Source organism: Penicillium cinerascens, assembly GCF_028974065.1.
Source record: "Penicillium cinerascens strain IBT 15544 chromosome Unknown contig_9_segment0_segment0, whole genome shotgun sequence".
Lineage (NCBI taxonomy): Eukaryota > Fungi > Ascomycota > Eurotiomycetes > Eurotiales > Aspergillaceae > Penicillium > Penicillium cinerascens.
In genome coordinates this window covers 1,452,279-1,479,029 of record NW_026695296.1, presented here as the reverse complement: position 1 = coordinate 1,479,029, position 26,751 = coordinate 1,452,279, and the positions used below count along the sequence as shown (strand labels likewise).

The 26,751-nt window shown below is 48.7% G+C and overlaps 7 protein-coding genes across 7 annotated transcripts; 5 read left to right on the top strand and 2 right to left on the bottom strand.

The window, feature by feature from the left end:
• Positions 1–1,118: 1,118 nt before the first annotated feature.
• On the top strand, positions 1,119–1,892 carry N7498_007399 (YoaK family protein; the record flags this gene model as incomplete). The annotated part of the gene is made up of 1 exon (XM_058454461.1): positions 1,119–1,892. The coding sequence occupies one exon, from the start codon at positions 1,119–1,121 to the stop codon at positions 1,890–1,892; it is 774 nt and encodes a 257-aa protein (XP_058306710.1).
• A 931-nt stretch (positions 1,893–2,823) lies between these two features.
• Positions 2,824–6,326, top strand: N7498_007398 (putative ubiquitin conjugating enzyme; the record flags this gene model as incomplete). Its single annotated transcript, XM_058454460.1, has 3 exons — positions 2,824–2,986; positions 3,042–5,507; positions 5,635–6,326. The coding sequence occupies 3 exons, from the start codon at positions 2,824–2,826 to the stop codon at positions 6,324–6,326; spliced, it is 3,321 nt and encodes a 1,106-aa protein (XP_058306709.1).
• A 6,354-nt stretch (positions 6,327–12,680) lies between these two features.
• N7498_007397 (GABA permease GabA) lies at positions 12,681–14,903 on the top strand (the record flags this gene model as incomplete). Its single annotated transcript, XM_058454459.1, has 13 exons — positions 12,681–12,760; positions 12,828–12,861; positions 12,930–12,999; positions 13,053–13,125; positions 13,185–13,216; positions 13,275–13,411; positions 13,465–13,693; positions 13,744–13,805; positions 13,859–13,883; positions 13,935–14,136; positions 14,195–14,549; positions 14,602–14,680; positions 14,734–14,903. The coding sequence occupies 13 exons, from the start codon at positions 12,681–12,683 to the stop codon at positions 14,901–14,903; spliced, it is 1,548 nt and encodes a 515-aa protein (XP_058306708.1).
• Positions 14,904–15,256: 353 nt separating this feature from the next.
• Positions 15,257–16,678, top strand: N7498_007396 (questin oxidase family protein; the record flags this gene model as incomplete). The annotated part of the gene is made up of 4 exons (XM_058454458.1): positions 15,257–15,460; positions 15,519–15,664; positions 15,732–15,859; positions 15,927–16,678. The coding sequence occupies 4 exons, from the start codon at positions 15,257–15,259 to the stop codon at positions 16,676–16,678; spliced, it is 1,230 nt and encodes a 409-aa protein (XP_058306707.1).
• Positions 16,679–17,081: 403 nt separating this feature from the next.
• Positions 17,082–19,268, bottom strand: N7498_007395 (putative galactose oxidase; the record flags this gene model as incomplete). The annotated part of the gene is made up of 1 exon (XM_058454457.1): positions 17,082–19,268. The coding sequence occupies one exon, from the start codon at positions 19,266–19,268 to the stop codon at positions 17,082–17,084; it is 2,187 nt and encodes a 728-aa protein (XP_058306706.1).
• A 1,764-nt stretch (positions 19,269–21,032) lies between these two features.
• On the top strand, positions 21,033–23,052 carry N7498_007394 (Dyp-type peroxidase; the record flags this gene model as incomplete). Its single annotated transcript, XM_058454456.1, has 8 exons — positions 21,033–21,079; positions 21,151–21,385; positions 21,451–21,845; positions 21,909–22,001; positions 22,055–22,162; positions 22,222–22,319; positions 22,380–22,685; positions 22,760–23,052. 8 exons carry the CDS (start codon positions 21,033–21,035, stop codon positions 23,050–23,052), a joined length of 1,575 nt encoding a protein of 524 aa, XP_058306705.1.
• Positions 23,053–25,067: 2,015 nt separating this feature from the next.
• On the bottom strand, positions 25,068–25,475 carry N7498_007393 (uncharacterized protein; the record flags this gene model as incomplete). The annotated part of the gene is made up of 1 exon (XM_058454455.1): positions 25,068–25,475. The coding sequence occupies one exon, from the start codon at positions 25,473–25,475 to the stop codon at positions 25,068–25,070; it is 408 nt and encodes a 135-aa protein (XP_058306704.1).
• Positions 25,476–26,751: the final 1,276 nt, after the last annotated feature.

Below are 26,751 nucleotides of genomic sequence, written 5' to 3'. Positions count from 1 at the left end.
AACTAGGGTGCCTTTCGGCGTTGTATATGACATCCCATCTATGAATGTATCAACAATTTTAACCATCCACTTATATTACTCTCCTCGAAAGCTCAGACCTCACGAAACACGGCATATTTGTCCAGCCTTTCAATTCTCATACTCCGATTCACCAAAGAAATTTGTTAGTGGTTCGAAGGGATGTCCAAGACACTCATACCACAGGGTATATATCCAACTTAACCTCGCCAGCTCAACTAAGCCGTGCAATGTTCTCCTCATCTGCTACCAAATGTCTGAACCATTAACGAATCTGTCTCGGGACTAAAATCCTCGAAAACTACATCAAGCCTTCACATCTCCCCACGAGCGTCAGAAAAGAACAAGCATAAACACAAGCATGCTATGATCCAAGCCGACCCCAAACCACCAACGTCATTGCAAACCAAGACACAAGCAACACGAAAGCCTCGTCTTGGCAATCACTAGTTCCCCCACCGAAACAGAAAGGCATGAATCAACCCTAGAGATCACCCATCCCAACGTGGAAGCAGATGGACAAAGGACGCGTGGAAAGCCGATCACCTACGTGCGCGTCACCCGCCATATAGCCGATCCAGCAATTTTGAAGATACCTACATGGAAATATAAGCAGAGCATGCCTAGGGGCTTTCATCGGCTTGGCGTTCTCCCCGTGGCCGATCTCAAGTCTTGCCGTTGGCTTGGAATTCCAGCATTCTTGGCGGCCACTTGAGTCGTACGTCAGCATGGAATGTTTCGGGTGATCGAATGGGAGATTAGTGCTTATAAGTACATAGAGAAGGAGTATATATTGATCGGGACTGCTGTTTGGGGTTCGATTTGATCAAAAGAGACTTTCGTGTGGCTACTGGCTGTTCCCATCCATCAGCGGTTCGATATTGTTTATATCTGATCTGAAATTCAAGATTCAGCCTTATAAGGCATTTATATAACTGGCATAATCTATTGCCGACCTCCACTACGCTATACATAATTTCTAGGAGAGTGTCCCACCTCGGTACACCTACATCCCATAAACACGATCCTAGCTACAGTACATATCCCCATTACACAGAAATCTACAACCAAGCTAACACCAAAAAGGAACATTAATCACCATGGCCGCCTCTCTGCCTCCATCAGACTGCTCCCGGCGACGCATGTCCCGCCTCCTCGAATTCCTAATGGAAGACATCCGCGAAGACCTCCTCCTAGAAAGCGAACTACTCCTCCTCTCCTTCGCAACCGGAATCCAAGACGCCGCGGCCTGGCCCGACTACAGGTGTTTCGCCTCCAATCAAACAGGCAACACGCTATTCCTCGCAATCGGCGTCGCAGGCCTCACAAAACACCTATACAGCTTCCCCAACATCGGCGTCAGCCTATCCATGTTCATCGCCGGCGGGTTCATCCTCGGCCAACTAGGCAACCTGGTCGGCGTGCGCAAACGTCTCTGGCTATTGATTAGCAACCTCATCCAAACAACACTCGTCTTCTGCGCCCTCATTATCCAATACTCCCGGCCCATAAGGGAAGAAGGAACGGCCGCGATGGCTGTTATTGGGTTATTGGCGTTTTCGTCGGGTGGGCAGGTCGCTATGAGTCGGTCGTTGAAGATTACGGAGATTACGACGGCGATGGCGACGGCGGCATTTGTGGATGTTGTTATTGATCCGGATTTGGGAAAGTTGAAGAATCGGTTGCGGAATCGGCGCGTTATGTTTCTTGTTATGTTGATTGCGGGGTGTTTTGTTGGTGCGTTTGCGCAGAGGGAGGTTAGCTCGAGTTTTCCGATTTTGCTTTGTGCTATTGGAAAGGCGTTGGTTTGTGTGGGCTTTTTGTTTAATCGGCCGATTGCGGCGGATAATTGGGAGGATGATTTGAAAGTGTAATTGTTTCGTGTATGCCCAGATAAGGAGCGGTTTGTATATTTGAGTTTGTGTTGACCGATTCTAATGCAGACAAGTGTCGTCTACTATGTTCATTCCATGGTTGGAGTTGACATATGGATCACTAGGTGCCTTGGAGGTAGCACTGAAACAGTGAGGATGAATGAGTGACACGACTCGGGAACTAGACATAATTTTAGATGTAAAGCTGTTATTCCTTCATGTGCGGAGTGATATTGCAAGGCTGCTGTGCACTGTATGAAAGTGGGTCGAGGGCCAGAACAATGGCATCGTTCTTCCAACTCAATAGGTAATTATGACACAAGGCACATCATGTGAAAATTTGTGACCGGTTTGTACAGTATCTGGATACTCACAAGGACAAAACAATATCTTTAGTATTTAAGGACTCCGTCGATCAGCTCCAGATACTCAAACATTATACGCGATAATAAACTGGACTGCCCTATTTTCCATTAGCCGCTTTGCAGCCTCTGCAGCCAAGCGAGAGCTGGTAGATAAACACCGCGCCAACCGTGGACGTGCAGTAGCCGCAGTCAACACGGGCGTTGTGACTGGGTTGCCTCGAGCGCTGCCTGAAATCGCGGGGCACAACAGACGCGTCTACTCATTGCGCTTACTCCGTGTTTGGTTTACGAAGCATTCACTGCGCTTCATGCTAGATCCAGCGCATCGGGACTTCCTGTGGCCTAGAGCCTAGTTAGGTAGCACGCACCTTTGACAATTGCGGCCGGTGTTTTGCTTGCTTTTCTAGATTGCGGACTTCACCATTACCACTCCTTCTCTTCCTCACCTCCCTCATCCACTCCCGCAGCGTCTTTTCATTATTCTGTTTCTGATTTCTTTGCTTGACGTTTATGTCAACTGACCCGTCTTCTTCTTCTGTCATCGTTCAAGCCTCAACCTTACTGCTATGCCGGCCCAAGATGATTTCCGAAGAGACCTCGGCCAGGTTAAGGTCGCAGGTAAATTCAAATACCTGAGCAAGATCAAAGCTGGTGATATTGACGGGTCAATCTGCTTCACCTTCACCTCTCCCGATGCGCCCGTTTCTATTGATTTCCAAGCTGTGACTCGTCAGTCAATACCCCACGATCGCAAGATTGTCTCTGTTTACTGACTGACCCGCAGAGCCTCACAGCTACCCCAAAAACCACGAATACCTCGTCTACTCCACATCCGATGAGCCTCCACCCGCAGTCACTGCTGCCGTCGAAACTGCCGTGGCCTTGTTCCCTCGCATTTCCATTCACGGTCTCCTGACGATCATCCAAAGTGGAGTCTGTTCGGCGCTCAACGGCTCCAAGTTTCAGCCACCCGAGGAATATCAGGATCATGACCTAAAGAATACCGAGTACTCTTCTGACTCCTATGAAATTTATAGTTATTCCGATGCCGGTGAGTTCACTGGTTTCGATGACGAAGATGACGACTTTTCCCCAGTCGGAAAGCCAACCCCATTTTCTTTGCGGCAGAAGATCCGTCGGGATCTGCGGGCCACCAAGGAAAACGGATTCAAGGTTGAGTATCATGGCGATTCCGCCGGAGGTATTGTTATTTCGGTGGCCAGCCGCGTTAGCAGACTGGATATACCGGAAGAAGTCATGGATCTTTGGAAAGTACGCCCCAACGACTACTTGGTTCTTCTCCTTCGTTACCCCCAAATGTACCTTGACATGGATGATCTTTTTGAAATGGGAGACTCGAATTTTTCATTTGTTCAGATGCGCCTTGGTCTCTGTGACTCCTACAAGCCATCGGCGGCCGCCGTTGTGATGGCCTTTCAGGGCAACACACCGACCGAAAAGGATGGTTCAGCCGCACAGGAGACCGAGAAGAACAAGCTCAGGCCCCTTTTCATAGGCGCTCAGCTCAACAAACTCCTGAACGAACGGTTCATGGGAATTGTCAGACTTCGCCTCAAGTACGGATTTTCTTGGACGGGCGCAGAGCACTTTTTTCACGCTAGCCAAGGAAAGTATCTGAGCGACGACGACGCAAGTTCAAAGGAATATCTCGTACCGGATGAATGGGGTACACTACCTCCACCGTGGCTTACGATCGATCAAATGGCTGACATGGGCCTGGCGCTGTCGAGCATGTCCTTCCCTCTGCTTGCAATGCAATTTACTCTTCGCCACTTTGTCCGATGCACTGAATTCTGCCTCGTTTGCTTCTGCAAAAAATACGATGACTTCGAAGCATTGAAGCCCTACGTCTGCTCTAAGGGGCTCTGTCTCTATCAGTATATTACCTACGGCATGGGCCCAAGTCTGGAGCACGAAATCATATCCCAACCGAGTGTTGTTGATATGCTGGTCTCTCTGGCGTACTCCAGAGCGAAGGCCGGGAAGCTCACGGATTTCCCTACAGGTCTTGGAATTCTGATTCCGGACATAAAGGTAACTGGCCAGGAACACGCGAGTGGTGACACGTCTGCGGACACCTGTGTTACGGCATATCATTCTGCAACACTTGACCCGAAGACATTGCTGCTTTCCCATAAAAGCAAGCCCCGGATTGCTAAAGGTCACTGGATCCTCATTGTCATCCCTGACGGGAAGACAGACTTTGGCCGTGAACCCCCATGGCATTGTCAAGTTCAAAATATCGGCGAGTCATCCAACCATGCTGAAATCTCGTTACCCCTTCGCGGGAGTAAGAAGATGTCAAAAGAAGACCTGCAACTTGCGACCAAAGATTGGGGAGGACCCCGGAGGGTAAAATACACGATCTACGAGACAAGCTTTGACAAATTGACCCCGGATAGGAAGCGAAGGAGCATCGTCATGCTTCTGAGCACGCTTCCCGGGATCGAAGAGATGATCAAGTACCTGGCAAGCCAAGGGCCAGAGGGAGTTCTGTCGTCTTGGTGGGAAAGAATCCAACCCGCCGCATTAGATCTGTTGCGGTGGATTGTCGCCTCAAATCGGTCATGCATTGTCCAAGATAACAATAATCCTGAGCACTTGGTAAGTGACATGGAAGGTTATGTTCAGTTCCGCCTGGTTCAAGGTGCCCCGGACAAAGAGCAGCGCTTTATCAGGGCAGTCAACGAGAACGCGATGAAGGCGAAGCCTAATTACCCAACACTTTTCGCATGGCATGGCAGTGCAATATGCAACTGGCACAGCATTCTGCGGGAAGGGCTTCACTTCGACTACGTTGCGAATGGGCGAGCCTGTGGGGATGGCGTTTACATGTCTGCTCACTTCGGAACATCGTCAGGTTACTCCAACCATGGTGTATACGCTCATGATTCGTGGCCTCAAAGCACTCTCAACATGACATCCGTCATATCCTTGAATGAGGTAGTCAATGCTCCAAAGCAGTTCGAATGCTCCAATCCGCATTATGTCGTGGCACAACTGGACTGGATCCAGCCCAGATACCTTTTCGTGGGGATCGGGAATGGCCGTAATATGGGTTATGATGCAGTATCCTGGGATCCAGTTGAATTCGAAAAAGGAAAGTCCGCATCTGCCTCTGCCTCTGCAATTTACCCACAAGACCCTCTCCACAAAGTCTATGGACCCAGGGAAGCAGTTTCGAAGATTCCGATCTCGGCCATTAGCTCCAAGAGACGAGAAGAGCTCAGTATACCCGTTCATACGCCAAAAAAGTGTATTAAAAAAAATCGCGAAACAGATCAGCAAGCATGTGTCTTTCTCTTCGCCAAACACGGATGACAGCAGCGAGATTGACAGTGAAGCGACGGACATAGAAGATCTCAAGATTCTTCTTTCAGATTCAGACGTGGAAATGGTCGACGCACCTCCAAAGGAACCAGGTACAAAGAAAAGGGCAGCAAAGGATACCACCCAGAAGAAAACAGACAAGGGGAAGGAGGCTGCCCCCGCCATCGACTTCGTCCCAGGGACTCTGAAGGAGGGCGCCTTGCCCGTTCTGGCCCCACCCCAATATGCTACTACTTTTGCAACCAAGGTCCTTCAGAAGCAGTTCAAGTCAATAGTGAACATCCAAAAAAAAGAGAAACTGCACGAACTCGGCTGGTATGTGGACCCCAACTTGATCTCTGGGAACCTCTATCAGTGGATTGTGGAGCTCCACAGCTTCGAACCAGAGTTAGCTCTCGCCAAAGACTTGAAGGCAGCGAAATTGAAAAGTGTGATTCTCGAGCTCCGTTTCCCACCCAATTACCCAATGGATCCCCCATTCGTCCGGGTGATTCGACCCCGATTCCTAGAATTCCACGCCGGCGGAGGTGGACATGTCACTCTGGGAGGTGCGTTGTGCATGGAACTGCTGACCAACTCCGGTTGGACGGCTGTCACCTGCATGGAGAGTCTGCTGTTACAGGTCCGGCTGGCCATCACCAGCACAGACCCTCGGCCCGCTCGTCTGTCTCCGCGTCGGGGGAAACTCTCAGGATTATGCTGTTGGCGAGGCGGTTGAATCGTACAAGCGAGCTTGCGTCATGCATGGATGGAAAATTCCGAAGGATATGGAGTTGATGCGCTGGTGATTTCGATGGTTTATTCGGAGGCGTCTCGGAGAATTTTACGGATGCTCAAATTTGCTTTTTCCCCCTTATGGACACTTTTTTTTTTGCTATGGCTATGTGAAGGTTACAAAAACACCTTAATGAATCCACGGACGTTAGGAACGCAGACAAAACAAGGATTATATATCCACCCTAATTCCGTCGATGGCGGGATCTACTTATATTTTCCCGTAGATATAGCAAATCAATATTACTTAGGGAGAGACCATGGCTAAATCCAAGCCAAGCTGGAGATTTTAGGTATTAAGTTCGGAATGTTAAGCTATCAATGACACAATCGCTCAGAATCAAGAACTCTGCCTTCGCTTATCTATCAATGCTTTTTTATCTTAAGACCTTGTCATACCGTCCTTTAGGCAATTTGTGAGGTAATCAAATCACTACCAGATATATTGCAGAAGCTGGTTAGATGGATCCATCATATTTTGTAGCCCAGGTCTGTCTATTTATAATTAATTTGATGCGACAACTACAGTACCGACCACGTTAGCTAGTAAACTAGTTAACTAAGTTATGAACGACTAATGATTGAAATTTTTAATTTTTAGAGCTTTTTGCTATGTTTTGGCCAATAAAGAGTATTTTAAAAAATTTGTGACAAATAACGCATCTCTACTCAGCGCTGCTCACACCAAGCCCACCCTTTGCTGCTAAGCCGTAACACAAAAAGAAGTCGAATATAATCTCTCGATAATGATGCTATTAAGAACTAGCAAATTTCCCTCAGATTGTTGAAATCTGTACGTGTCGCTGACTGTTTACAGTTTTAACACCCATCAGGGAGGAGCGCGAAGTAACAGGTGAAGGCATGACAGACACGGCAGGAATTACCCCCCGTAGATATACAAGTCCTTGGAGAATAGCAACGGCTTATACCACACCGAATAAAACGTTTATCCAGCACATTAGCTTGCTCAGCACGAGCAAGGCCCTTGACCTCGACTACCCAGTTTTGGGCTTCTTCCTGGAGAGGCTGATCACCCCTCACCTGAGCTACCATACTATTAAGAAGCTCATGGCTAAAATAGTAGGTATTCGGACTAGGCGATCTATCGAGATCGGCACCAAACGCTTCGTAATATTCTTTTGTCAACTGGGCGACACCTTTCCCTTCTTCATTGACTATCCATAGGTCTCCACGAGTATCTGGGTTATAGGAGCAGATATACTCTATAGCGACCATTTCAGGCTCTGTCGCATCGCCAATATCGCTAACGTATTTTTTGAACTGGATACCCGTTTCGATATTGTGAAAGGTTGGATTGGCTGCATTTTGAACGCCAGGGGCGAGAACGACGTTTTTGGTACCGCGACAAACATCGTATGCTCCAATGACGCTTATATAGGTAAATAAAGCAATCAAGAGAGAAAGACGATGTAGAGGATAAGGCATCGTTGCACCTTATGAGTATTGTTTTGGATTATTTGCGTAAGAGTATAGCTTGAGGAATGAGAGCAAAATGTGTTATAAACTGTATAATGTACTGTTAACTAAGGGGAACGGTCACTTTATATGTACAAATTTCGATCTATGACAGGTTACATGACAACGCTAGCCTCTAGCTCAAATTTTCATTATGGTAGCGTCCATGCCACGGAGCGAAGGGATTTTCGATGTGATCAACTCGTATATCCTGCGGGTAGTAGAGGTGGCGTCCAGCACGATATTGATCAGTTGGACACTAAGCTCGAATTATACCAAGTGCAGCCACATCGCTGCGCATACTGTCTGTGGAGAACGGAGTTCTCCGCAGTGTCTCCGCGATTAAGGGTCCGAGATGTTGATAATAGCAGAACCTGGTCTAGTGTGGCTCAGTTGCATGCACTAGTGCCCTCGGTTCGACAGCAGCCCAGGCATCACCATTAACAAGGTCCGAAAGAGACGATATTCCGCCCTATCCAGAACTTTAAATGGGACTAGCGCTTACAGGGGGGCAAGTCAGGACCCGGTCGTGACCAGAGACTTCTACCTGCGGTAGCCTCATTTGGAAGTCAATCACAGACGTCCAGAAAAGCTTGCGTGCAACTGAATGGATGGACATATTATTACGCAAATATATACCAAGTTTTGGGAACCTCTAATTTATTTGGGCATTCGGCAAATGCCTAGTTGTTGGGTGCCGCATGTGACTTGTGCTAGTGTTAGTCAAATTGACGGTTTAACTAGCTCGTGGTGGCCTATGTTCTCAAGCGGCAGCCCTTAGGTAGTTGACGGCATCATTTATGACAGTATCTTCCAATGATACTAGATGACCACATGTGAAAAATATAATAGAGCAAATTATGATTTAGATGTAACCTCTCCGCTGACATAGGGGAAGTAAGCCGCCACAGAAATCCCGCAGGGCAGGGGTATAGATGTAACCATATAATTAATTATCCGACTAGGAGTTGTTGTCGTTACGCGGGGCTTATAAAACACTCAGTACTCTTTGGAATTTACAGTACAGTTGAACAGTCTCTCCATCCTTATACCTCAAGCTATAGGATTGGGACCCAAGACAAATGTTTCCTTCTGTGATAGTTATCCTACGACGTCAGACTAGGCTATGGTACTCGTCGAAGACTGTTTCCTATAGGTGGCTGTCAAAGAGGAAACAAGCGTTTATACGAAAACCCTAATCCCGCCAATCATTGGGGTTGTAATTTCGTTTAACAGAAAAAGGAAAGATCGACGGGGACTATACTGTACGGAAGAGCCGGCGAAGATATTAATAGAGATTTCTTTTTTCTCGTCTGTTGAGAAATGAAGGGTGGTTGATCAGACGAAAGGAAGATGGACAGATAATTAATAGTAAATTCTGATACTGTTTTCTGCTCGTTCTCAGGGGGATATTTATACCCTTTTCCTGAGAACTGTTTTCTAAGGAAAATGCATACAAAAATGTTCTCCTACAGCGCTGCCCGGTGGTCCATGAAAGAACTTCCTCTGAAAAAGCATAGAGAGTGATATAGGCGAGGAACCTGCATATACGGGTTATTCATGCAGCCCAATTTCAATATCCTCATGAGCCTAGCTGACCAATCAGCAGCCACCGGGGCAGAGAGATGCCGACCAATGTTGGCGCCTTAGGATAAGGCGTCCAATTTTCAACATCGTCCAGTCAAAAGACTTAAGACGGACTGCTGCTGCGAGAGTCCCGCCTACACGTGCGCAGTACAGTATAGTACAAGTTACATGTCTCTCCCCTGCAGTTACGATCTAGGCCGACGTATCCGTGAATCAGGTTTGCTCCTTCACTATATTTAAGCTTTAAGTGTCCTAGACCCTACGAGGCGAGGGGCTGTTGCAGGGCGCTACCAATATTCGCTGTCGTGTTACAGGCCCTGTCGTTGAGGGGTAATATGACCCACCGACATATCCTTCATAGTGGGGTCAGCTGTGGGAAGTGATATCCGGAGACAAGCTGCCCCTTAGCCGAGGACTCAGTGCCGGGAGGGTGGTATGATTGATGGGGGGCCTGTGCATGCGAGAAAGCACAGTCAGATGCGTCGCGAAAATGAAACCCACGCAGAACCACTGCTGCTGCTTCAAGAACACCTGTTCAAATTACGTTTCTGTTGATCGGTTAAGTAGGCTCCTATTGGACTTCCAAGATCACAAACATTATCTCGCCAGGCTCATTTATCCGTTGTTGACTAGGGGTGGCGCTCGCGTTGCGTTCCGCTTCGGCCGCCGTTTAAGAAAAATGCTTTACATCTAGTTAGCTGAATCTAGTAGATTGTTAAACGCCATTTCAAGCCGCCTGGTCGTTAGCCCTGCCATCTACTCCTGCAACTGTACGTCCAACCACACCAACATCGTATGTCCACCCTTACTGGGCCATTGATGACCAGCAGAAAAGTTAGCGTTGTATTCCGCGTGGACCGCGGCTGAACATGAATGCTCTCGGTCGAGTGCAGCTACAGCCTGACCACGCCGCCCTCTAACCTCACTTGGTCGCTGTTGATCGAAGTGGGCTCCGCTCGGGGCGCGGTTGAACATGTATACCCTCCCGGTCTTATTCCCCTGCGGCCAAACCTCTAGGACACGATCCTAGCAGTCATTGAAGATAGGCCGTTTTCTCGTTCAGGGCACAAACTTGTTTGACGCGGTCCGCACATCCTCGGCAATGCAACCGTCCCCGTCGAAATGATTGCCAGAATTCATCTCCGGGGGCCTGGATAACGAGCTGGCACGATTCTTCTGCACGGCAGCATCGGTGAACACAGGGTCATTATTGGGGGCAAAGCAGACAAATTTGGTTCAACGAATCCCTTGCACGTTAACTACAGTCTATGTTAAAGCCTACAGCGCATGCAGCTGTTCACCGCCGCTGCTCGCTCAACCAACTCCTCGTGCATTCCGGTGCGTGGCTGACCATCGACTATGCTTCTGCGGTGGCGGGCCAACCTGAGCACCGCCCACCCTGGCAGGTTCAACCCTGCTGTCACCCATCGCGTCGGTGAACCGCTGCGATCTCGCACGGAGCCGGAGCGCAGGTAATTATAATGTGTTCAACGTCCATCGAACTGATCAGTAGATCCGTGCGAGCGGGTCAACGCTGGCCTGAAAAAATCCTCACCAATACAGGAGTTCAAGTTTATGGGTCTGGGATTCACACGACCATAGTCAATCAAGGCATATGCAATCGCGAATTACGCGCGCGAGTCCCATTATCTTGAATTTCGACCACCTTCAGTAGTTCAACGCGCCTTTACCCTTTTGCATGGCTGAGACCACCAATGAACACGTGCCGTTACCGGTCAACGCTTCCCTGAGAGAACAATGAGCTGAACTTCAATTCGAGCGAGCATTTCGTCTAGTGCCACGCTCAGAGTTTGACTACAAACTGAGCGGGCCTCTGTGCAAATGCCCGCATACGTGTCGCTAGTAGTGGTTTGAAATTGATGCCCCTATATGACGGCGACCGCCTACCCATCTTCTCCAATTAGATCCTTGCGGCTTGAAAATCTACGCGACAAAGAAATTTAAGCGTACGGAATTGGCGGAAAGAATTCCCATTCGCGACTATGGCCTTGAAGCGATGAAAAAAAGCCCGTGGATTTAAAATTGAGGCTGAATGACACCGAAATCAATAAACTATGCCCAGGCGCAGACCATGTGGCTCTATATGCAGTATGCATTCGTGATAGTAGACTTCTCTGCCCCCATTTCCTTCCAGGCTATTTTGTGGTTTGAAACTATCCTCAGCGAGAAGAAATAAATCGTCGATGTCGGGTTCACCCCTTCAATGGACCGAAGAGGTGACATTTCGGGCGTACGGAGGTTATCACTGAACATCGCGGCTAAAATCTAAAGTTTAGGGCGAGACTTCCCGAAGTGCCGATCACCGCGGACCTGGAAGCCGCCATGCACCACTCGCCCATGGTTCTCCAATTCTCACGATGCAGGTGTCGGCCGAAGAGGCATAGCTCCCGAAGACGAGCTTGCTAGTGCTAGACTATGGAAGCGTTCCTGCGTACAATGCCGGTGGATCCGTTTGGCCTACCCCGGGCCCCCGGTGAAACGATATCTTTTACATAGGGGGATTTGGTGAGACTGAGCAAAGATAGCGAGCCGGTTGGCCCACCACTGCAACTCCACATCGATCCATCCCTATCGGGGAGCTGATAGGAGCAACCTTCTATTCGGAGTCTCTGGACCGAGTGTGGCGACGAAGCTTTACGCCCTTTTAACGCAGGCGTCAGGTTTAACGCCGGCGTCATGTTTAACGCAGACGTCAGGGGAGCCAGAACTTGGAGAGACGCCACGATGGGTTTGCCACGACCTTCCCCATACTGCAAGTACTGAAAGTCGTGCCAAACTACTCCGTACCCCGAGATCACAATCTCTCCTCCCCGTTGACGTCCCTGCGTGACCAATGAGACGGGACTGTTAGGCTAAGCTCGGGGGCTGCGGGCTCGTGCCATGCTTTGCGGAACGCCAGCCCAACGCCTTGATCGACATTCCGGTGGAAAGCCCGGTGAGTGGCCGAACAGGCCGGCGTTCGGGCCTTTGAACCAATCATGGGCACGGCAACTTATCGCCTTCGGAGACCCATTACCCCAAACCTGTTACCTAACAAGTCGACAAACATGCCGGACCCCCCGCGTTAATCGGAAAAGCGTGGAGAAGACTGGGATGGAAAGTAAGCTTCGAATTGTCGTCATGCTAGCCCGGAGATTTCTTTTCTTCTGACCGTTTTCCCCATCGTTTTCCATCAGACATTTTCTTCTCCTGCTAGCACTTCATACTCGCCACCATGGAGAAGAGTTTTGAGGATGATGCGCAGTTGGCCCAGATGGGCCACAAGTCAGAGCTGAAACGCCATTACTCTTTGTTGTATGTGCCTCCTGGCTCGCGTGTCGAGGTCCGACCGCCTGACTAACCAGCCCTATGTGAATTGCAGGTCTATGCTTGGTCTTGCATTTGCTATTCTGAATGTATGTGATTCTGGTGGTTTTTGATTGTGGCCCCGCCTGGTCAACAACTAATGAATCTCCGTGGATAGTCATGGACAGCTTTGTCTGCGAGTTTATCCCTCAGTTTGCCTTCCGGAGGCCCGGCAAGTGTTGTTTGGGGTAAGTTGCCACCCGTCGGTTCAATTGATGTGAATACTGACAGTACAATCTAGGCTTGGTGACTGCTGGTATTTGTAGTATGTGCATGGCAGCCTCGCTGGCCGAGTTCCTATCTGCGTACCCTACGTGAGTACCCAGGAGAGTACGCGTTGAAAATTTTGAGCGCGACTGACAATTCGCAACAGTGCTGGAGGTCAATACCACTGGGTTGCTGTCAGTAAGTTGACAACGAAAATCTCTTGACTTACGAAAATCCGTTTGCTAATCTCGTCTAGTTTCTTGGGAGAAATGGATTCCCATTCTATCTTGGATCACTGGCTGGGTGAACTGCTCAGGTTGGGTTGCCCTGGTGGCAACCGGTGGTTTGCTTGGTAGCCAGCTGGTTCTGGGCTGTATTTCTCTGATGAACCCCGTATGTGCCATATTCCGGCGTTGTGAAGATTTTGCTTCTAATGTCTCGATCAGAGCTACGACCCCCAGCGCTGGCACCAATTTTTGATTTACGTCGCCTACAACGTTGCTGCATTCCTCATCAACGCGTTCGGAAACAGCATTCTGCCCTACTTCAACAAGGCTGCCTTCACCTGGTCTCTGACCGGATTTGCCGTTATCTGCATTACGGTCCTCGCCTGTTCCTCCGGCAACTACAACTCCGGGGACTTTGTTTTCCGCGACTTTATCAACGAGACAGGCTGTATGTGGATTTGATTCTGGTTAATGAGAAATACCAATTGACATATACAGGGCCCGATGGCATTGCCTGGTTGCTTGGACTTCTGCAGGGTGGTCTAGGCGTTACTGGATTTGTGAGTCATTACTTGCTCTACGAGGTGTGAGGCATGAGCTAATGATATACTAGGACGGCGTTGCCCATATGATCGAAGGTACATTTAGATGATCAAAATGTTCGTGTGAATGTTACTGACATACCATAGAAATCCCGAACGCTTCCGTCGAGGGACCCAAGATCATGATTGCCTGCGTTGCAATTGGTACCATCACTGGTGTCATTTTCCTGGTTGTGCTTCTGTTTGTGGCCGGTGAAATTGATCCAATTATTAATTCGGCAGCTGGTCCACTCTTGGCGATCCTGAAGAATGCCACTCAGAACAACGCCGGTGCTATCTGCCTGCTCATGTTAGTACTGCCTTACTGTCCACAATTTTTCCGTGTCTAATGCTGACAAAATCCCCAGCTTCCCCCTTGTGTGCATGCTGTTTGCTACCACGGCTATCATGACCACAAGCAGTCGCATGTGCTATGCCTTTGCCCGAGACGGCGGTCTGCCTTTCTCGTCCTATTTCTCCCAGATTCATTCCAAGCTGAAGGTTCCCCTGCACTCGCTGTATCTCAACTTGGCACTGGTCATCATCTTCGGATTGATCTTCCTTGGATCTTCCAGCGCTTTCAACGCCATTGTTTCCGCGTCGGTTGTCCTGCTGGATCTTTCCTATGGTATGCCCATCGCTATCAACTTGTGCCGTGGACGTAGCACCCTTCCCGAGCGTGCCTTCGTCCTGCCCAACGTCGTTGGCTACATCCTTAACATCGTAAGGCCCCTTTGAAAATACGAAAGCAGGATTTAGCTAACTTCCATAACAGATTTCCGTCGTGTACATTATCCTTACCACCGTCCTCTTCCTCTTCCCTCCGGATCTTCCTGCCACTGGCAGCAACATGAGTATGTCATCAAGTCTGATATCATCCGGGGCATGTCGTACTAACATCAAATAGACTACTGTGTTGCCGCCTTTGCCATTGTTGTCATCATTTCCTCGATCACATGGTTCGCGGACGGACGCAAGAATTACGTCGGTCCCCGAATCGAGGTGGAGTTTTTAGCCGGACAGGCTGGCACTCAATCCGAAAATCCGGTTGCTGCCGTAGAACATTACAAGGCTTAAAATAGTGTCGGACTACTTAAAATAGTTGTTTGTTTATCCAAATTGAGAGGCATATTTCCCTTCTAAATCCACGTTTTTCTATATTGCCACGTGACTAGATTGAATTACGTCATTGTAATTGCGTGCCTGAGGCCTCATATTCCCAACAATCCACGGCAGATCCGAGACTCCGTTGAGCTTGCGATAGGCTGATTGAAGCAGACGTGAACTTCATTTTTCGAGTGACGCCAACCACAAGGTCCCGTTGTACTGGTTTGTAAGAGGGCACGGACCGATATCACCGGCAGATTTATCCCTCGGGCCACGCAGACAGCCCCCACCATCGAACAACGTAGCTCTGTGGCGACGCCAGCATGTTCCAAATCTCATTACCGTCGTTGAAATCATTTCGGTTATTCGGGGAGAAGCAGGTTATTGATATTCCACCTGTCAAAACCCATGATATCGAGAATGCTCAGGAGAAGTCCGGCCGAGCGTTGAAGCACCTTCTCAAGCTGAACCATGCGAACCATGCTATTCTGTACAATGATCGGAAATTCCATAACCATGCACCACACGTGAGATATGACCTAAAGATTGTTTACATCTGCGTTGATTTAATTAACACGCTTCCAGCTCCTGAGTGCCGCCTTCCTCCAGGGCGCGGACGCGGACGATTTAACACGTCTCTACGAGAACGAGTCCAAGCTGTTAGATGCGTGGGATGACTCGCCAGCAGAGGTCACTGCCGAAGATTGGAGAGATCACTTGGGGTGCCGAGAGTACGTCTCGCCGCTCGCTTCTCCCTCCGGGTGTATTCGGGGTTACTGACAATCAGCCGCGAAACAGATATCAGAAGACATTTGTGGATTTCTACGAAGATGAGTTGGTCCGGTTCAACTATGACTGGAAAGAGGTTGTGGCCGAGTACCTCTTCTCCGGCGATGAGCCCGTTTTCAATGCTGTCATTGCCGACTGTCAGTTTTTCATCCAGAAAACACCACCTATCTGAGCCTTGGAGTATATGCTGACCTTTTTGTACAGTGGGACATCCGCTCATTCATCTCGCCTATGCATTTGAGATGGGCAGTCGGGAAGTAGGAATGGAAGCATTGGGACTGGCATCAGTCTGCTACAACAGCATACACAACTACACAGACGATCCAGTACCCTCTCAACTCGAACCTTCTTACCAGTCAACATCGGTTTTTGAAATCTTCGAGAAAGTCCGTTCCGAGAAGCAGCTAGATGGGTTTTTCGTGACTCCAGGTGACCACAACCTGGATAAGCTATTCAGCGACCGCGAAGCTGTACTCCTGAACCACTGGAACGCATGGAAACTCGAGAATCCGATTGAGCAGTTCCGTGAGAGTCAAGAGCTCGCAGTTGCACTCATGGTTGCTTCGCATGGGGACTTATCGGAAAAATACGACTTCTTCCTCGTGCACGTTCTGACGACCAGCCATGCCGTCCGCGTGCTGCTACCCCTGATTCCCGCGAAGTTCCAGATCCCTCTCGTTCGTCAATGGTGGCTCATCACGCTGGCCATCTTTATGGCTCAGTTACGTCCCGAAACCCCGCTGGACCGGATTCGAGACTTTGATCTCAAGGGGAGAGATTGGAATTGGACTGCCGAGCAGGCTGTCAAGGGTGAATACTCCACGGATGCGCACTATGTCAAGGCGATCTGGGCGTTGAGGCAGACTGCTACTACCTGGGGTGATCAGGACAACTTTTATCTGAAGGCAGCCGTGAAATTTGCAGAGGAATTTAGTGCCTGGGTTGGCTTTATCTGATCCTGTGGCGAGTCGAGTATTTAGCTATAGTAAGTGATGGTAACAAGTCATTGACTCCTGGATCACAGGATGAGTTAGTTACCCGGCTGCCTTGAGCGAGCCGGAGCTGATCCCCTCTTTTCCTTACATTCCGCTAACGTGACTGAATCTCGCATCGCAAACAAGGATCTTTGGAACGATTGTTATTCTAATATTGCGCGAATGCTTAGCAGTTAGGCTTCGTTCCAACCATCTGTTTACATCAATATCATATCCGATTTTTTGTTTCTATCTTTACTTTCTTGTCCGCTCATTTTGTATTGGGGTTTATTTCATTGTAGAGTTGTTGTTGCAATCTGATCTTGATATAACTGCTTATTTTGGAGATTTTACCAAAACTAATGTTTTTTGAGCAACTCCATCCTTACCGACGACGCAACGTCTGCAGAATTAGCTTCGGAGATTGCCAATAAGACTTGAGTGATCCATGCTCACATTTCTGTTGATCCGTCACGTCCAGTGGGTCTTCCTCCCAAGCTTCAATGGTCTTTTTGGGGTCCAAGCCAATCATCATGATCTTCGCAACGCTAGGCACGCCGTCCCGGTCCATGACGAATAGCATCCAGTATCCAGGAATGAGAATGCCCGGCTCACTTGGCAGAGTCACTTTCCAGGTTTTTTGGAATAAGGATGTGGAGGAAACGTCAAGAGGAATGCGGCGCTGGTCAGTGTTGACAGTATGGGTGGCAGTACCCAAACGAATGAGGGACGCTTTCCGTATCGGACCGGAAGTTTTGAACCTCAGGGTGCTGCCGACCACGGTCTTATCTGGTAGGCCCGAGAGGATCTCAGGACGGGGCCGGAGCTGGCCTGAAGGAGTCAACAGGTAGGGAGGCGTGAAGATCTGGCCATCGTAGTGGTTGGCCGTGCAGTTGCCGCACAGTCCACCACCGGCATTCAACACCCGGGCATCTGGGAGGAGAATGGAGACGGTGTGATACACTCTGACCACATTGTTCTGCTGCAACTTCTGGAACTTATCGGTCTCAGGGTCATAAAGCTCAGGAACAAACTGGACATTTTCCTCGTTGAAGGCAATCCCGAAGGTCTGACCGCCAGCGATGAAGACCTTTCCATCAGGAAGAACAACGGTAGTGTGGAACACACGCTCGTAATGCATGGTGCCTTTTCCACCAGCGACTTCGACCTTTGGTTCCTGACCAGGTTTGTCAATCGTAATGATGTGGGCGGCGTCGGTGGCCGGCGATTTATCATAGTCAGGAGACCCTCCAAGGGTGAGGATTTTTCCCTTCACGGCATCAAACATAACTGCATTGCCAGACATGGAATCACCATCATTCAAACGTCTCCCTGCTGCCTTGACATGCCCGTCGTCATAAGCAGAGTACCAGTTCATGTTTTTACTAGGCCCGGCTTGGAAGACACTCAGACCCTTCCAACCGAAGAGCCAACCATGGTTGTCCGCTCTCCAGGGGCCTTCCATATCATCGGTCATCATCTCTTTGACTGTCGCGTTCGGAAGCATAGACCATTTTTGGGTAGCAGGGTCGTAAACCTCGCCATTTTTGTTAATGGTGGAAACCTCAGACCAAGAGCCTCCAATAACGAAGACACGCCCATCCGAGAGAGTTGTAGATGCCTGATATCCACGTTTGATGTTCATCTCGTTTGCGCTGATCCACTTATCATTGGCAGAATCATAGAGACTGGTCTGCGAGGCGGAGTTACCTCCGGTCACAACCATCATGCCAGTGCCGTCGTAAGAAATACCGGGGCAAAACATGTCATGCTGGGTGTTTGTGACAGTCCGCTTGGAAACTTCTCCGGTCGATGAGTTCCACCGGGTCATGACAGTCTTGCCTCCGGGGGTGGAGTGGAACTGATCGTCGGCCCACGAGGACCAAAGAGCAAGCATGCCAGATCCCTCCTGAGCACCGGAGACAGGAACTATGGGGAAATCAAGAGTTGGTCCCCAGACACCGAGTACAGGATCGCGAGGAATGGTGTACAGAGTTCCGTAGATGTTCAGCTCGGAGATACCAACCCAGGGGTTGTCCTCGTCGGCATCGGTCGTGATTCTCAAATACCGGGCAGAAGATGGCTCGAACGCGGACATCCGCTGTCTGACTGTATTGGGCCACATCCCATATGCGACAGGCCCCGTCCAGGTCTCATGGTCTTCGCTAATCCAGATCTTGTGCTGGGTAATGAGGCCTTCCACCCCCGTATCGAGAGGGGGGAGAACAACGACGGCGCTCACTTGGTACCACGCCCCAAGATCAACAATGAAAGTGTGTCCCTTGTCAGAGGGGTTGCTGCGCCAGGCAGTGGTGTTCTTGCCATCGATCGCGTATTTGCAGGGATAGCCACGAGCGGAGCTGCTACATGTCAAGGTCCAATCTTGACGGGGGATTCGAATGCCCTGATAAGGTGGAGATTCGTCTTTGAAGTCCGGTACCCAGGAAGGTTTATCAGATTTGCCGTAGCCAGAGACGCGCTCCCCTCTCATGGCCTCGGCCATATATTCGGCCATAGCATTGACTCCGCCAATTGAAGCCCCTAAGAGGAGCCCGGCCCATTGAATCTTCATAACGGGCGACAAGATCGGATAGAGAGAAAAGAGAAACAGAACTGGGAAAGAGCTCAGACCACGACTGTCAGGAGAAATTCTTAAGTAGGAGCAAGAGCAGATATAAGGCTTGTACTGCGCATGCTCCGCCTGAGGCCGCCCGCCACCGTCATCAACGATCCAACGAACTTTCGTACACGGGAATATGCCAGACCGATAATCCAGAGTAGTTACGTAGACTCACATAGCTTGTGTCGATCTTTTGGGGGCGGAGAGGGGCTTGCCACCAGACGAGCACCCATATCGACTTGCGCAGGTCGGAGCTGAGACACAGACGTCAGTGATTGGCAGCCTCGACCCGAGCTCAGCTTGTCTATCACAACCCCACCGACTAATTACTCGGACTGCGGAAGTAAAAACAAGACTGAAACCTTCCAAGGTTGAATCGCGTTGGGGACAGGGGAAAGATCGGCGTCTCTCGGAGCAGCCACAGCATGGTTCTGCAGTTCTAGTTCGTGCCTGGCTTGCATATCGGTGGGAGGCTTGCAGACTCCGAGGATTCTGTGTCACCACGGCTCCGTAGAAAGATTGACTAACCGGTGATTGGAGCAACAAAAGTACATGTGCATGTCGATCATAGTTCGTATTTCGTCTTAAGCGTCGAAAGTGGGACCCGACCCGCCTGCCGATCACAGTCGGCCCGCAGCCCCCAAACTTAGGCGAATAGCGAATCTTGAACCTTAGATCCGCTGTCTAAGTGCGTTGCATAGGTACAATCCACAGTTCAGCTGAAGATCTGATCGCCTCTTTTCCCAATGTAGCTTCTGGCAGATGTGAGCTGTCGATTCAGTTTCAAAACCTATAGTAGCTTCTCGGAGAAATGAACTATCGAATTGCCCAGTGAAACACGGAGAGGTGAAAGCTGCTTGCTCCGTGTGTCTTAGAGACTATAGTCCTTCATCCTGCGGATCCATATGCTTGAACTATCAGTGTACACCCAAGGGATCTTGCATCCAAACCCGAGCAAACTCGTCTGTGGTGGCTTGCGCCAGCCCCTCTTAGCAAGGGACTAGAGAGTGGAGCAGATCTCCACTATTCCATACCTGGTTGCATTTAGAAGATAGTGACTGAAGACTTGATATCATTGGGCGTCATAAATGGAGATGGTTGCGTTTCCTTCAATGCAACCTATGATCCAATCTGCAAGGGCCGTGATGGGGATTGCGAGTGAATTGCAAAATGTACCATCTCATTTGCCTGAAGGCGACCCACCGGTTAGATGTGGATTTTAGATGGGAGCCCGGGCTATGCTGATCTCTGGGGACGGAAGGAACGCTAACTTGGTGATCATTTTTGAATTGGGAATTCCTCTGGTTCAGAGCCTACGGGGTCAGTGGATCTGGAAAGGTCAAATGAGCACCGGTGTAGCCGATCCTGCGGTCTATTCACTGGGAATAAGCTGCATTAGGCCTGTTCCAATTCGCCATACGGATGCGTGTGCAGCCGAATATGGCTTTGATAGGCCATCGATATTGAACCTCAGTATTGCGGGGTCACCGACGACGCTTGCTAAATGACGCTATCAAGCATGCCCATCTCCGATCGGTGACCTGATCCAGCAGCTGAAGGATAAGCGCAATTTCAATCATAGTGATGTACTACCCACCGCCCCCTTCCCGGTTTCTGGGTTCATAAGCTGGTGTGCCACCTCACGTTTTCATATAGGTTTCAGTTTTTTCCAAAGTATTGGAAATCACACGCTCTTCGATAGTTGAATTCTTCATCATGGCTCTTACTCCGGCCCTGAAGGCAAATATCCAGGGAGACATTTGGTAATTACTTTTACGCTGCCCTAAGTTTATATATCGACATGTCCTTTGAAAAAGCTTACCTCCATTATCAGGCCCGGACTCCCCAAAAGATTTCAAAGCTTTCTTTTTTTCCGTATTAGAAACCAAGTTGATTTCAAAAACCGACTCAAAATATTCACCAATAGGATCACCACCGCTGAAGATGCATGTCAAATGAGCAAGATAATCAAGGCGGCAAAGAAAGAGGCTGAACAGGCAAAGAAATCGGCCAGACTGCAAGCCTTGCCAGGAATCAACATTGCATTTACCTCAACCGGCCTTGAAGCTGTAAGTCATAATCGCAAATATTTGCGCTGGCATTGAACAATGACTCACAAGGTACTCATCTATAGCTTGGTGCGTTTATACATCCCAGAGACCAGGAGATGGTAAAAAGGAACAGAAAGCTATCTCCAATATTCCGGGAGAAACAGCTCCGCGGTGGACTCTTTGAAAAGGGAATGTTCAGTGATCTCGTGGGAGAGGGATGGGACAACCCCCAGGAACTTCGAAAGGAATACCAGCCCACCAGCGATCAGGAGAGGCTCATTGATGGAGTGATCATGGTGACCTCGAGCCTGAAGTCTGATTTGGATTCGAAGATCAGCGAAGTGAAGCAACATTTCCTGGCCGAGGAGGGGGAACCTCTCAACCCAGACACCTATGTCATAAGCAAGGACCCCTCTATAGAGTTGACCCTCATCAGAGAAGGAAAGGTCCGCCCGGGTCTTAATAAAGGAAAAGAGCAGTGAGTACTCGCCGAAATGCCTGTGACTATCTACCGGGGAGTCAGACTTACGTTTTTGTTCAGCTTTGGGTTCAAGGATGGAATCAGTCAGCCTATTATCGAGGGCTGGGATGAAAAGCAACCCGAGGGCAGGGAGCCAAGAGCCACGAAACCGGGGTAAGGGTTATCGAAGTTGAATGAACAGAGTCCCTCAGGCTGACGGGACGCAGAATGATCCTCTGCGGGCACGAGGGCGCCGGGACCCAACCGACTTGGGCGAAAGACGGCAGCTTCCTTGTTTTCCGTGACCTGCAGCAACTAGTTCCTGAGTTCGATACGTATGTGGCTCAGCTTGTGTTGTTTTATATTTGGCGTTTCGCACTGATCACATCTATAGGTTCATGGAGGAAAATGCCCACCTCGCCCCTTTTACTCAGACCCACCCCAGACCAGGCGAGAAGCTTGCGGCATATTTGATGGGACGATGGAAGAATGGTTTGTTGCAACTAGTGTGACTCTGACTCTGTGAAATTTTTCACTGATAAAAACACACAGGAACACCGGTGGATGAATCTCCTCACAACGACTCTGACTCAGGCCTCTTCTCATCAAACAACTTCGATTATCACCCCACTAATGAGCACAAAAAATGTCCTTTTGCTGCCCACACTCGTAAGATGAGACCCCGAGCTGACTTGAATCATGACCATGCCGTCATTATGCGTCGCGGCATTCCGTATGGCGAAGAAGTCACAGCTGAAGAAGCCACCGAACGGAAGTCGGCTGAAGAAAAGGAACGTGGGCTTCTGTTTGTCTGCTACCAGAGCGACATCCGGAACGGATTCAACTTCCTGACTACCCGTAAGTACTTAAAGCTTAAACCGCTGCATAACCAATTGCAAAGGGCTCCTTGCTAACAACTTCGATTTCTCCAGGCTGGGCAAGCAACCATGAGTTCCCAGACCGCAAGACAGAGTTTGTTGGTGAACACGGTCCGGGTATTGATGCCATCGTGGGTCAGAGACTAGACCATCACCCACCTCGCTCTATCGGTCTTCCCGATGACAATGAAGCTTCCAGGAACCGTATGCCGCTGGAAAGCTGGGTCATTCAAAAGGGAGGAGACTACTTCTTTGCGCCCTCTATCTCGGCGTTGAAGAATGAGCTCACAGGTCCTGGAATCTTTGATCAAGCGGAACTGGAGCGTCTTCGTGAGGAGAATGACTAATTACGGGAGATCGGAAGATTGGAAGGTCATTTCTGTGGTAGATATCGTGCTAGGTACACCAATAACTTTGATTTTGCAGACCAATAATTTACCGACGTAGTTAAGCTTTATTTATCGGAGGGATTTGTGAAGAATAGCAGTACAATTTATAGATCCTTTTTTTGGTTGATAAGTTATGAGACATAACTGATGTGACTTGTTTTCATAAGTACTACATTTAGGGATCCGTGCCCTGGAATGAACGAATTGAGAAAGAGTGTACCGTCGCCCGCGGTGTATATCCTTGTTGTCAAAACTTTTATTTATAAAGTTCCTGTTAGCCAAATCTTGGCTTCCCATTCGCTAATCTGACCACCGTCCTCGTCTGATTCGCTACCGCTTTTTTCCACGCCCTCTTCTGATTGCTGTTCAAGCATTCCTCACTTCGGTTTAGTGTTGGCGGTTGGTATCCTTCCTAACTGGCGCTTTCCTCTTTGAACCTAGCTGCTGACTCCCTAATCTTAGTATCCGTGCTTTATACTTGCTGCTTATTCGTTACATCTTCACGTTTCATTGCTTGCATACTATTGCTACGCATTTCTTCTTCAATCTTCTTATAATTAGCCTGCCACCTGTTTTTCCTGTGATTATATAAAGGAGGCGGGGTAAGGCCGCAATGCGTCAAACTTCCACTCTCTGAACATAGAGCAAAGCCAACCTCCTCGGGAAAGACTACTTATTTGGACATTTTGGCCTCAGTCCAGGTATCTGGTCTGCCGAATCTAATATACTCTCACAAATTCATTCACGTCCAGCCATGGGAAAGAAAAAAACCAGGCATTCGTACTCATCCAAACTCGAGGACAGAGAGCCTTCTCCTTCTGAGGTTAGGGAAGATCAAGATACCATCCTTGGGCTCATCGCAAGGTGAGAAACAGAACTCATAGCGCCCTATATTAGTGCAAATGAAACCTAGTCACTAACATAGAATAGCTTGCATCTCAACTCGGACTACAGCGACTTGACCATTATCTGCAGGGATAAGGTTTTCTCAGCCCATAGGCTTGTTATTTGTCCAAGATCAAAATACTTTTATAGTGCTTGCTATGCCGGGTTTAAGGTTATACAAACTCCTCCTATTAAACCTTATTGACTCAGACTGACAAGGGGCGAGGACTTTCAGGAGACCGAAAACCCAATTACTCTCAACGATAAAGACCCTATCCTCATTGAAAAAATGCTGGAATTCCTATATACGGGAAATTACACCTCTGCAAGTCCTACATATACTTCGGAGATTACACAGCCCAGTAACGCAGACGTGCTTGAGATAGATAGCCAGCCTATAGGAGGGCCATCGCGAGAGTTCCAAGCAGAAAGTGGTGTCACTGATGAAGCTAAGGTATATATTGATGAAAATCCCTATAAAATAGTTATAGAACCTCTAGAGAGCACTCTAGGGACACTGATACATTAGCCACAGATAAATGAGAAACCAGCTCTAACGAGTGAATACCCACCAACGTACGTTACCGATCAAGAGAGCTAAGGGCATATAATAGATCCTATCATCGATCCATTGGTTAACTGTCACCCGTGTTACTTTCACGTGCGTATATATGGCGAGGCGGACTATTTCATGATCGACGACCTGAAAAGGAAAGCAGAAAACTATTTCTGCGCATCGTTTATGAATTCCCCGGAAAGACAGTCTTTTGCAGATATCATGGAGGAGATTTATTCGACACGAGCAAACTACCATGAGCTGAGGCAATCAGCAATCGAAATGATAGTTGACAATCTGAAGCATCTTCGGAGAAGTCCAACGCTGGTGCTTACATCAGAACTGATGAAGTCAATCCCCGATCTTACATACGATTTGTTGCAAGCTACTCTAGGTAAGTATGTGGGCAAATCGTCCGACTGGGAAGAAGATCCGCATGATCAGTTTAATTACTGAATACCGAGCCCTCTGAAAGAGGCAATATATTGCACTCCGGGGGTTGCATGTGATCGATGTGTTCTCTCATAATGTTTCACGGCACACCCACAAAAGCTCCGTAATGAAACCGGTACTCTGTCTTGCTCTTGGAAATCTTGACTTGGCTTTCGATCAAGGCGCGGTACTTTGCAAGAACGTCTCCATTCTTTGCAAAGTATTGGAGAAATTGCCGGCGAATCTTGATTTGAACCTTCTCATATGGAGAAGTTGCTGCTCGTCTAAAATTGCGGTGCTCTTGGGGTCGGCGTCCATCTCCTTGAGGTGAGGAAGGAGTTCTTGCGGTTGAGTGAAAACTGCCCGAGTGTAATTCTTGGATTAGACGAGTGCAGGGTCTATAAGGGCAGACAATAGAGTAGGGTCGGCCGAAATTGCGCCCTTCAAAGGCGGAGCCACACATCGCGGTCTTCCTGGTCTTTGAAGTAGCCGGAGAGTTATCAGCCATTATCAAAGTTATCAGTCATTGTCACATTGGTGTCCGTTGGGATCGTCGGAGTGTTGGGAACCGTCGGTTCTACCATTTCTGGGTCCTCAGTTGACGAAAGAGAGCCATGAGTAATGCCAGGAACGTCACCTAGAATATCTGGAATTGCAATGTCGTTGATCGAGTCTAAAGAATAGTGTGAGGGATAATGGGTGTGCTGTGAGCTATGTTAGGAGTCAAAGAAATGAGATCGAGAGCATACCAGAGATACTCGATTCTAAAGTAGTACGATACAGGTTCGACGAGATCTCTATGATCGTCTGAAGGGGGTGTCGAGGACATCACCTTCGTCATTCGTGAGGAGATAAGCAACGAAAGTAAGAACCAATATCGGTTTACAACCACTTCTCTCACTTATACACATATTTAGAAAAAGAAATTTCTCTCATCATTCAACTTCCTTCCTCCTCCATCTCTTATCTCTTACCCTTTTTACTCCCATCTTTCATCACATCCTCGAAAGTGGATGATGATTGGTCTTCGTATGTCAATGAAGACGCCACTCTTCCTAATCTTATCCCCGTTGAATCTCCTCATGCGAGTCCGGGTAATCCAACTTCTCTTATCAACTCTCCGTCGCCGAAATCTGCTGCTCCTCTCACGTCGTTTCAGAGCTTACAGCGTGCGTCATGGCGCGTCAGCCAGTAATTGACGTTTGAATATGTGCGCGTCCACCAAGGAATATCTTGTTTCTACGTAGAACTGCTACTGCGACGCGCTTTGCTCATTCGGCCGTATGTTGCTGCTTTTGTCTGGTTTTCGTGGTCTTTAGGTTCCTAGGGCTTTGGCTGCATAGAGGTCCCGACCAAAAATTCTTGCTCTCATACCCTTTTCTCTATCCACTACCTATAAACCTATCGAAATGCCTACGCATAATATCGCTATGCGCTTATAGAAAGGCTCGAGCGATAGGTCGATGTTACAAAAGACACTAGTTCAGTTAGTATGGGCTATCTTCCTAAAAAAAAAACCGGACCTGATTTAGCGTCATCGACGGCAAAATCAACAAAGAGAAGACCAAGAGGTAGGGAGGCCATAGTCGATATAGCAAGAGAAATTATAAAAGAGAGTTTAAGATGAGGAAAAAGAGGGGGTTAGAAGCGGTGAGAAAGGCGGTGATAAAAGCGGTGAGAATTCACTTAACCGGGGTGTAACTCCCTATTAAAGTTCAGGCAGGCGGGGTTGATAGCACCAATTTCCTATTTTTAAATTGGGAAGGAACAGTCAAAATTGACTG